At 46.2% G+C, this 11,878-nt stretch overlaps 1 protein-coding gene across 1 annotated transcript in view; it reads right to left on the reverse strand.

The window, feature by feature from the left end:
• The window catches only part of NEO1 (neogenin 1), a 170,002-nt gene extending 158,636 nt beyond the window's left edge, over window positions 1–11,366 (reverse strand). Inside the window, exon 1 of the mRNA XM_027888907.1 lies at window positions 11,143–11,366. Coding sequence (XP_027744708.1) covers window positions 11,143–11,248 — 106 coding nt within the window. The 5' untranslated portion in view covers window positions 11,249–11,366. The remainder of the gene's footprint in view (window positions 1–11,142) is intronic.
• Between the last annotated feature and the right edge of the window lie 512 nt (window positions 11,367–11,878).

Here is an 11,878-nt window from a genome sequence, read left to right on the forward strand (position 1 = left end):
TCAAAGCACACAATAAATAATTAACATGCAATGCCTTTGTGATAAGGCACTGAACTTGAGCTTTCTCCTTAGGTAAATGATTTGTAAATGCAAATTTGTCCAGCTGCTCCTTTCTTGCATCAAAAGCCTGCTCAAAGATAGCATTTATGAGCTTTTTGCCAAATATTTACACCATCTTAATCGGGTTCTGAGTCATGTATGTGCTCACTGGTAACCTAAAATGCAGGTCAGTTACAATAACAAAAATTAAAGGGTTTGGGTTTTTTAAAAGCTGATTTTTGCCTATCAGTCTACCCAGACACACACTTTCACCTTCCCCCATTCACAGAGAGCAGTAACACACCCACAGAGACATTTCCAGCCACCTTCGACCCACCTTTCCCCCCACGCACACCAGAACACTTGGAAGCCAAGTATTATATCTTTTAAATAAAAGCATGTAGAAAATGACACCTCAGAATGAAATTACACCTACACAGCCAGCACTGAAGGCCGTGTTAGAGCCCTGGAAGGGCACATGAGGAACTGCAGCACGAGCGGGGATGTTTCTGATTCCAACTGCTCCGAGAGTCTGCACAAATGTAACAGCCACTGTCAAAAAAGGCAAAAGAATGAATTAAATGTGGCTCTGCTTTGACAGTGATACCCACTTTGGGCAGCATCCAACACGTGCCTATCAATCCCTAGGGAAACTGCCTGAAGAGGAATTCCCCAGGTGATGAAGCAAAAGGTGTTCTTGGTATTAGAATTCCAAAACTGTGCCTAAAAAGCTGTAACAGCTTCCCAATAACAGCAATATTGCTGCTCACCGGCAGAGAACAGGTAACAGCTCCTCACCCACCGGCCCCTCTGGAAGCCCTGGAGGAATATGAAGTCCTGGTGCTGAAGCCACTAATAAGAACCTTTGAAGGAAACGGGAGAGAACACCCAGGACGGTTTCCTGGCCACGAGGGAACAGACCATGGCCCCACTCCAGCACCTCCTTTCAGGTGTTCAGAGCGATGCCATGACCTGGACATTGCAGTTTTCCAACGGTCTGTGGTGAGAGGCAATGCCAGACAAGGACCACACAGCCAGGAAGAGGGAATTATGACACATGTATCCATCTCCCCATCGCTGAAACCAAATCCTACCTGTTTTTCTGACACCTTAGGACAGACTTAAATCCGTCTGAGCTCCTTGAGTGCATTTTGTCACTTAAAACCATTTCCTGGTTTTGTTACAAGAGTCACACAAGTTTTTAAAGAAAGACACACGTTTTCAATCTTTCAATCTTTGGGCCAGTGATATAAACCAACAACTTAATGTGCAAAGCACTTTTTCTTAACACAACTGACATCCAACACTGCACAAGTTACAAGAAACAAGATGCCAGCAACACAGGTAGTTCACTGAATGCGTTGTGATTTGAGGTTCAGTCGACCAATTTGAGCCAGCTGCTCTGCATCCCAAAGGAATCCCAGTCAAGACAGGCAGTGAATCCAGCTCTACATTTGGTAATGATTCCACCAGGCACTCAGTACCACCAGGAGTTGTGAGGCAGAATCTACAAAGGCCAATCATTATTTTATTTTATTTCTTTTAAATGCACAGTGTCACCTCCTCTCCTCCACTCAAGCACTCACGCACAACAACCAACAGCCCTTCAGCACACAAGTTAAGAATGATAAAGTTACTCACATTACAGGAGCTAAATTAGATTTAAGCAATCAATAGGCTCCCTATATATATTCATCTGTAATAACAAACGTGCAGTTGATAATCTTTCAATGTCTTCTGCAGACACAAGAATGACCTGCATAGGCTAAACATATTAAAAAATATTTTTTTTAACATTAAAATGAGATAAAGGCAAAAATTTATTTCTCACAGGTCCTTATTTCAATAAATAAGCAAAGGATGTGCTTTGAAAATGCTGCACTAAAGTAACAAAGTCCGGGCAGGATGCAGAAGCAAAGATGAAATTCCAAAGCACAGGTTCAAGCTCTGCTATGGAGTCACAACCAGAGGTAACTCCGCAGTAACTTCCAGAGTGAACAACAAACAGGATAAACCAAATTGCACAGGTCGATCAGACCCAGCACAGATATTTTCAGCTGCCATCACTGCTGCCTTTCTCCCTTTACGCTGCTTCCTCGGGGAAACGAGAAACTGGCAACAACAGTGAAGAAAACTAGAAAACGTTACTTCAGCAAACCAGCACTTCAGATCTTGGGCTGTCACTGCTGTTATCACGAGCACATGAGATTCCAGTCGAGCTGAGCCAGGAAAAGCCTTTAACTATCACTGCCTAGAATGTAGAATCTACCAGATCCTGCTCTGGATGCCTCTGGTGGCTGGTTCTCCTCCTTCCACATCCAGAAATCGACTTCTCTCCCCTCCAGAAGCCTCAGATGAGAAATATGAAAACCTCCATTCACATGCTGTGGTGTTGCCTGGCGGATTCTGCCTCCTTATTATAGGCCAGACCTACAATATTGACATCACCTCCAAGGAATACTCCGTGTCTGTACTCACAACACACTGAGAGGGGAAGAACACGGATTTACACTCAACGGCACAACTGGAAAACCTCAGCAGTTCCACGAGGACACTCCATTTTCTGTAGCTATGGCTTGTGGGGGTTTTCTTTCATCCACTTCTCGAAAAAGTTACACAAAACCACAGCACAAATGGTTACCAAATGACTCCAGATATCTAAGCTATCCATCTCTGACCTCACAGTATCCAGACATTTTTCCAAAACTACCATAACTTCAAATAAGGAGATAAGTAAAAAGAATCCATAGCAACAAAAGAACAACTACAGAACCTAAAATTAAGGCTCTGAAGCAAACAAGTACCTGTGAAGATTTGGATAAATAAGCTGTTTTACACTTCAAACAGAAGACAAGTCGTGTCAGATTCTAGAAAAGGAAGCAACCTGGGAAAATGATGAGGGAGGGCTGTCCCACCCAAAATCTGCGGTGCACTCTCTAATAGCCCTTAATCCTAATAAAAATAGTGTCCCATAAAATGTGTTGAATTTGCTGTTGCAAACAAATAAGAAAAGCCTGCTGTGCTTTCGGATGTAAACCCAGGACCGTCCCTTTATCAGCAGGCACACAAGTCACAGGGTGCACTGTACCCTTGCAATGCTCGGTACAGGTGGGTCTGTCAGCCTTATTCATTTCTACCTTTTCGTACTCTCTCCTTATGCAAAAAGGAGTAACTAAGCCCTGTCAAAACACTCTCCCCCTGAACTGCTCTGCTGCACCCAGACAGGCCACAGTGCAGGAAGGGAGCAGCTCTCCAGCCCTCATCTTGCCTCAAGCTACACTCCCTGAGTGCCCCTCACACCTCCACACCAGCCTCCCAGGATGGGAACATCCCCCAGCACTCATTTCAACATGAATGTTTCCCTCAGCAGTGTCTCCTGAGCCATTTAACCAGCTGGCAGTGTCCTCAGCTGGGGGTTGGTTTGGCTGCTGAGGGTGCTTCCCACGTCCCTTCACTTCCACACTGTCACACTGCGCAACATCTCTGAGTTTTTCTTACACTCCCAGCCAGGTACAGGGATGATTTTGCAAGTCCTGGCCCCCAAAAGCTGCAATGCAGCTGTTAGAAATGATATTCCATGCAAGGCAATCATCATAAATCGAGGTTCCCTCTGGACTTCAGCAAGTGAGCAGGGAGTGCATCCAAAGAGCTGCCAGGCCCGTGTCCTTTCCTGAAACCGTAACCTGTTGGGCAGTTTTGCATTTCTTTCCTCAGGAATGGGTATTTTAAGATGAAACCTGTAGCTTTATTCCTACTTCAGAACCAGACAAACAAATGAGGTTCCAGCGTGGGAAAAAAGTAACAAACCAAAACCGTAATTAAAGCTGAATTGAGAATTCATTACCAATCTGAAGATAAACTTTTATGAAACATTTTATTAGCAAATTCATTGCAAAACAATAATGCTCACTTTCTGACAAGTTTCAGTCTGTAGATCTGGAATCTATATGCTGTAATACATCATCATATTAAATGTTAAAATGGTGACATGAGACACGTGGTGTGTTTTGCTCACAGTGTTTTTCACACTCATATTTTAAGCCAATCTCTCCCCCTACCAATACAGCAGTCTGGCTTCCCTGTGCTCATGTCTCCCTCTCCCTTCTGCCAGCATAAGGACTGATGCAGGAGCACAGCAGAGCAGGGAATGATCCAATCCTGACCCAGTCCTCTCCATCCTCCACAAACACTCAGCAAAGCCAATGGAAGGGCGCAGCACACAGGTCCCCCTCCTTGCAGCGGCACTGCCAGCCTGAAACACTGAAACTAAACACCAAAATAGGATTAACATTTGGCTACAACTTCATCTGAGCTGTGTCTCCTATCTGCCCAAGCACATTTCTCATAAGAGATTCACAAACCGATAACGAAACACCTGGATTTTCTGCGAGGTGAGCACCAACAGTCCAGCACTGAGAACTCCAATTCCAAAGGCACTGGAGCATCCTACGGACTGCTGAGGTGTCCTGTCACAGCAAAAGCCATCTCTGGATGCAGTTTTCTTTATTTCCAGCTCTTTTATAATTCCTCCCTTGCCTGTTTTCCAACAGGAACATTTGGCTTTATAAATTGCTTTTGGAAGTATTTCATCTCCTTGTTAACACCCAACTCTCCTCTCTGCTGTGTACAACACGGCAACAGCCGCTGCTTTCAAGCAATTATTTCATTATTTACAAGACACGTGGATGTGGCACTTGGAGATCTGGGTTAGTGATGGACTGGGCAGTGCTATAACACTTCCCAATACTCAAGAGCTTTTAAAAGTCATGACAGGTCTCATGACTCAACTGACTTTTTAGCAGCCTGTTCTACCTTTAGAAGGAAGAATTTGTGGCTCTCCCTTCCTCCCTACAGTTACATCGTGAGGTTTCAACTCATGAACCGCAGAGCCGTGTTAAGAGGAGATGTTCAGGCTCATTAACTACAGAGGAAAACTGAGAAAGATGAAGCTTATACAGGGGCTCAACTCCATCTCAGCCCAACTGGAAGCAAGCTGTGGGACCACTACACTGGAAACTCGAGGACAAAAAAAAAACCTGGAAGTTGCCTCCAGGTGCTCAAGTCTGTTAGTGAGGGCAGAACACAAAGGTGGCTCTGCCAAAAGGAAAATAAAAGAGGAATCAACAACACAATCAGAGCTACAGTTCTCACTTCCAAGACAACATAGTGAGAAGTGCTGTTATAAATATATAGAAAAATACTGTATGTATTCATAGTGTCATATAAACATGAAGACAAACTGAGAGTTACCATGACTCAAAATATCATAGTGAAGAACAAATGAAATAAAGCAAAACCCTTCTAGGAAAGCACCCATTAACAGCTGTCTGGAAGCCACATGCAGACTATTAAATAAATGGAAGCTGTAGAAAAGCACAATGTCTGTTCAAAAATAGATCAGGTCTAACTTAGGTATGTTAATAGACAAGAAACACCAGTTAAGCTTCCACCGGTCCAAGCTCCGGGTCAGCAGCAACACTGGACACATGTCAGAAGAGTTAAAAACACATCAAACAAGGTAAATTTATCAAAGTATCATAACAATAATGGCAGACAACTGAGCTGGCTACTGACACATGCTTTGACCCACTGTCACAAAAAGTGACAGCCTCAAGACATCCAAGACAGACATCAGATAAAAACAAGGTGAAATATATTGAGAGTCCATGTATATGAGGTAGAATTAAAGACTCTCAGAAGTTATCCATCCTTCTGTGCCAAAGAGAAACTCTAAAAAACACAAATAGGTGGTAAAGCCCAACAGAGCTTTACAGATGGAACACTGGAACCCCAAAGGACATGAAGGGTGTAGGTGACTAGAAAATCGGGAGAGTGAAATTTTAGGGATCAGTGGGCAGAATCACAAAACCATGTGTTTTTAAGGGAATAGTAAAATAAAACATAATAAAACACACTATGATTCCCTCCTGTATGAGTAACTTCATTAAAATCTTACCTAGCAGCTACAAAGGAGAGCAGTATATTCAATTCTCTGAACAGACAGATGAATTAGTGGGTAATTTAATCACAGAACAGTTTTTCCCCTTTTAAAATACCTCTGGACAAAAACTTTATGACCAGAGGATACCAAAAATTACCATCAAGTTGCTACGTTTTGATGAGACCAAAAAAAAAAAAACTGACTCAGCAAAATCCATGCTATCAAAACCCAGGCACGTGAGCCAGCACCTCTGCAGTGCACTAAGAAAAAGAAGATCAATAGATTAAAAAATTGAAAGTGGAGAGATTCAGGGTAAGGAGAAGATCTGAATGCCTTCAGTGGTACCCAGCAGCAAGGCAGCTGCACCAACAGCTTCCCAGCACAACAAAGTCCCTGCTAACGTGGGCACAACATCACGTTTGCAGGGGGAGAAGCTCTCTGATGTACAGTTCACTGGTTCTAGAACAGCCTCACTCAAGACAAAGTTTCCTCCTGAATTACTGCGAATGTAAGAGGAACAGGAGAATGAAGCACTGTCACACCAAAGATGCCCCGTCCCTTCCTTCCCAGAACCACCACGCTCAGTCCTGCTCACGCCACAGCAGCAAACCAAAGCTGAACGGGGAAAGTTCAGAGGCTGCAAATAAAAATCAGTGAACACCACAAAAAATGACCTCAGTTTATGCATTTGGCACCCAGTGAGTTCCCAAGGCAGGCAGTCCCTTGTGAAAAGAACCTTTAGGGACTTGGTTGTCTTTTTTTCCTACCAGTATGTCCAATCCCAAAACATCCAGAAGCAACAAGTGGAATGATGGTTTAGTCACGGTGTAAAAAAAAGAAAACTCCTTTTCCTTTATAGAAATTTGCTACTTAAGAATATTGTTAACAGGACATGAAATGATTTTCATTAAAATTAAACTTTACATCTCCTCACTTTCTACAACTCAAACACCTCATGGTTGTTAGGTACTCCAGGGAACTACCCACAGTCCCAAGGAAGTTCAACAGCAGAACACTGCCAATTCCTTCACTGCCTTCAGGAAGGGCAGATTTAGTAAGAAAAAACAAAACTGTTCTAACTGATGCAAAAAGGATTTATCACTACTTGATAATCTGGTTAATTTTGTAAAATTAAGGTACTCCTTAGCATGAATGAAAATGGTAAAAAACTCTGGAAATTAAAGCACCTAATGGACCGTATAAAGCTGGGTTTCAGTTTTCCTAGAGAACCCTGTAACTATACACATACAAATCGTGCTTATCTATTTATATGGAATTAATCAGGATTACCGCTTTCATCCTGGCAATTTCACCGGAGGCTGAAATCAATAGCATTCAATCAGTAAAATATGACTGTTGTTTCCACGCTGCTGAGGAATTTTCTCTATTAAGAACAATTTTGCCTTTTTTAAACTCAACAGCCTCAGGCATTATATTTACATACTGGAGGCACAGAGGTGTATTTCATCAGGACAATCCAAAACAGCACCCCCTGAGCGCCTGGGACTGTTTTCTCTCCACTGGCTGACACCCCAACACTAGCACAGATTCCTGCTAGGAAACCAGCATTAATTAGTGATTAGCAACAACTCCAGCTGTATCTCCTCGCAGGCAATGCCAAGTGACACTTTAGACATCCTGCATCAATAAAACCACTGCCTGTTTAGGAAAGTTGGCTACAAACACATCAGCAACATTTTATACACCAAGTTGTCCCCAGGAAACTGGTGATGGCACAAAAACTCCCTTTCAACCCCCCTCATCACACTCAGGCTGATGTTGCCCAAGTTAAATGTTTTTATAGCTCAAAAGCAAAGGTTAGGAAACATTTTGTATTGCTCTTTGTGGAGTTTTCCTAAACTCCCACTCTGTTTCCTCTTATCACCCTCCTCCTCTCGGCCAGGCAGCAAACTCCAGTTAGGTGCCTGCAGAGTCTTCAGACCTCTCTGCAAATCTTTGCTTGAGGGTTAATACCATGTGAATCACAAGGGCATTTTATCACCAGGAACAACCAAATACTCTTGTTTATACATGGAAATATCTACCATATGTAAGTTCCTTACTCAAACTGATAAGTTTGCACGAGGTAACTGAGCCAAGGAATTTTTTTTTTTTTAAATGACGCTTTTTGTTTGCTGCTTTTCCCTGTGATAAACATTAGGAACAGGTGTGTACACACACCTGACAGCTTTTAAACTGAAGTGTTAGTTTATTAGGAAAGCTTCACAAGCCACTCAGGTAATTCTCTTGGATGACTAATGAATGTGCAGTGCAAAAGCCATGTAACCTGTCCATATGGAACGGGAATATCAAGCGGAGAGACGGTGCTTGGGATGTAACCGAGACCTGAATATTTCTGCTCTATTTTTAACCAGCGATATAATTAGAAATAATCAAGCAGCACACACCAAACAGAAACAAATGACAACCTGCTGTTTCCAGGGACCCCAAATGATCTGTGCTCCATCCCCAGCCCCCCAGGACGAGCATCCCTGGCAGCAGCATCTGGGAGTGGTTCCCACCACGCCACTCACAGACCCCTTTGGTCCTGGGCACCTTGTGCAGCTCCAGGCCCACCAACTGCTAATTCTGTTCCACTGGAACCTCCCAAACCGGCAGTTTATCCTCTCACAACAAAATACATATCGATTCCAAGGACTTTGAGAACACCAGGGAGAGACAGAACAAATTTCCTGCTTTTGAATAATCTCATTTGCAATCTTAATGGTGTATACAGGCTATCACAGTTTTCCTGTTAAAAATTGACACCAACTTCATTTTTATTCCCAATAATGCAATCCCATATAGACCCAAGTTTATACATAAATCTCGACTCAGTAACAAACAGTTAAGATTCAGCAGTTAGATTTAACAAAACAGGCAAGATTTAGCTTAATTTGATGCTTCTTCCTGGTATTTTTGGTCTTACTACCTTAGTTAAGTGAAACATTGTCCTGACTCTAAAATCAGTATCTCATCTCACCATATCTGCAAATCAACCGACCAGAGTGGAAAACACACTAATGTTTGCAGATACACAAATAAATGAAGTTATACAGCTTTTTTTTTTCCTAAAATAATTCAGCTGCACTCTTTTCTTCTTCAGAGAGCAATGACCAGCTATTTATAGATGGGATCAAATGTCCCTCCAACACACACAGCTCCTTACAAAGAATATGGGCTTCCAAATCTGCAACTTCTGCTCATTTGGGGCATTTTTATCCACACCAAAAGGCCAACGTGGTGGGGTTTTGCATTAAACCCCCCTGTTCTGGACACAGCAAGCAGCACTTCACTCCTGACAAGCAGAGCTGGGAGTCTCACAGCTGGAACTCCACCTGGACCTGCAAACCTGGTGTTCCTCTGCCTCTCCAGCCCTTGGCACCACCCTCAGGAGGCTCTTCCCAACATCCTAAAGAGATGAAGCTTCACCCAAAGCAAGGGACAGAAGACATGCCACTGTCACCCTCACATCTGAAACGCCAAGGGGAGCATTTCATGCCATGGAACATCTCTGCCCAACTCTCTCTCCTACGAGAAGGGAGGGACTTGCAAGTCTCCATACCCTGTGACAGTATAGAAGTATTTGGAACATCCCTTATTTATGAAAAAACAGCAGCAATCAGGTGGGAAGTAGTGTGAATTAAGATGAAGTTTGTCCACCACACGAGTATCTCCACTGAGAACCAAGAGAGCCTCTCCCTCCCTCGAAAGACCAGGTACAACCACCCTCAGGGAGGGAAAGCCCAGCTCCTGGTCCTTACCAGGGATCCCACGGGACAGCACCCATGGACACAACATAAAGCACCATCCACAGGAGAGAAACAGAGATTCCCATATTTCCACAATGCCGTTTCTAAGTTCCTGCTCCAGTGCAGGTTTTATTCCCTATTGTTTCAGCACATCACTCCCCCTATGCAGACTTAATTCACATATTTGGCTCCAACAGACAGAACTTCACCTACCAATTTGATTTCCTGAAACCACAAAGAATTATTTTAAACTAGCAAAGAACAACCAACACAACCATAAAACCAGTGAGCTGTTAGGAGAGCAGGAATACCAGAAAAGAATCATCACAGGGCAAGATATTAAACATCAAAAAGTATCTTGTCTACTTTGTAGGTCTTTGAATCCTACTACAATATTTAAAAAAGGAAAAAAAAATCTGCTTCAGGCCTGGAATCTGCAAAGCTTAGAGTGTGTAAAAGAATAAATAAATATATTCCCTGTCAACAGGAGTCAGCATACATGGTTCCATCAGTGGTGTCCAAAATGAGAACTACCACAGACATTAGTGCCTAACGTGATTTGAAACAGAACAATTACACCATTTAATATCAGAGTTTAACCATTCTTACTTTCCCAAGTTGCTAAAAATCACTCATTTGACCAGCAGTTTTTTCCAAATTCCATTTGCACAGAGCTTTCTCTTAAAATACCATGATTCAATCAAATCTACACGGGATTTTTTTTTTTTTAATCCCAGCGTTCAAACCCAGATTTTCTTTCAAGCTTCCTACGAGCTTATTGCTGGCAACGAGGAAAAAAGAAGTTACTTTTTAAAGCCAGTATTTGGCAAAAGAAGCAGATAACATCGCTGCAAAGCTAGGGAGGCTTCTACAGTATTAATAGTCTCACACAAGGGCTTTAGAGAAAGCCTTCTCCTGCCTCACCTGGGCCAGACTGCGTTTTCCGTAGCCTATAAAGAACCGGGATTCAATCACGGATCATTAAAGGTAACAATGGTAAAAGGTGTGAGAACGACCGCGGCTGAAACGCTGCCAGACCGCTCATTTCTGGGCGACTGCGGCAGTTCCCAGGCAAGTTCCCCTCTGCCCACAGGTTGCCGGTACCGAGCCCGTACCGCTCCAGCACCGCTCCCGAGCCGGAACGGAGCCCGTCCGTGCCCGCTTGCCCTCGGGCGAGCCGGGAACAGGCGCACAGGTGGGGGACGCGCTCGGTGCCCGCAGCCGGCGCTCCGGGTGCCCCTTGCTCGCGGGGAGGCTCCGCCGGCGCTGCCCGAGGCTCGCAGTGGCCCCTGGTGGTGCCCGCCCGGCCGGGCGGAGCGGAGCGGGCTCAGGCACCGCTCGCCCCGCCGGGGCCGCCCCCGCCCCCGGACCGCCCGCGCCCGCCGCCGCCGGGGTGTCCCCCGCGCTTACCCGTGAGGGGACTCCGGGAGCCGCTCCGCGCGGCGGGCGCGGGCTGCGCCAGGACAAGGGCGATGCAGAGGGAGCCGAGGAGCCGCCGGGCTCTCCGCGCCGCCATCGCTCCGCTGCCCGCGCCCGGCAGCCGGGCTGCACCCAGCGCCAGCCCCTCCCCCGGGGGGCTCCTCCTGCCTTCCTTCGCTGCCGGGCGGGCTGAGCCCCGCGGAGGCGGCAGCGGCGGGAGAGCGGCGGGCGGGCGGGCGGGCGGAGCGGCCGCGCTCTCTCTCCCCCTCCCTCTCTCCCTCCCTCCCTCCCTCACTCCATCGCGGGCCGGGCTCCGCCGCTCCCTCCCTCCCTCCCTCCCTCACACGGACCCCGCGGGGCGCGCGCCGCCTCCCGCCCGCCCCCCGCCGCGCGCATGCGCGCGCGCGCCTCCCCTCCCGCCCCCGACCCCCGCGCCAGGTGTGCGCGCGCCCGCCCCCCCCCTCCCCAGCGCGCGCCACGGCGCCTGCGTGCGCGCGGGGGCGGGGCCGCCGCCCTCCCCTCAGGGGCACCCGCGCCCCCCGCACCTTCTCCGCGTCGGGCGCTCGGGGCATGAAAGTTCCCGGGGTTTGGCGCAATAAATCTGTGTTTTCTCCTCCCCGAGGCTGTTGGACCTGCGTGCGCTTCACGCGTGAAAACAAGGGAAAGCGAACGGTTCGGCACCAATCCGGGTATCCTCGCTGCGTGCCGAGCCGGAGGATGTGGGAAG

The sequence above is a fragment of the Empidonax traillii genome, unplaced genomic scaffold, assembly GCF_003031625.1.
Source record: "Empidonax traillii isolate 1590-97213 ecotype Southwest subspecies unplaced genomic scaffold, ASM303162v1 scaffold12:size2584012, whole genome shotgun sequence".
Taxonomy (NCBI): Eukaryota; Metazoa; Chordata; class Aves; order Passeriformes; family Tyrannidae; genus Empidonax; species Empidonax traillii.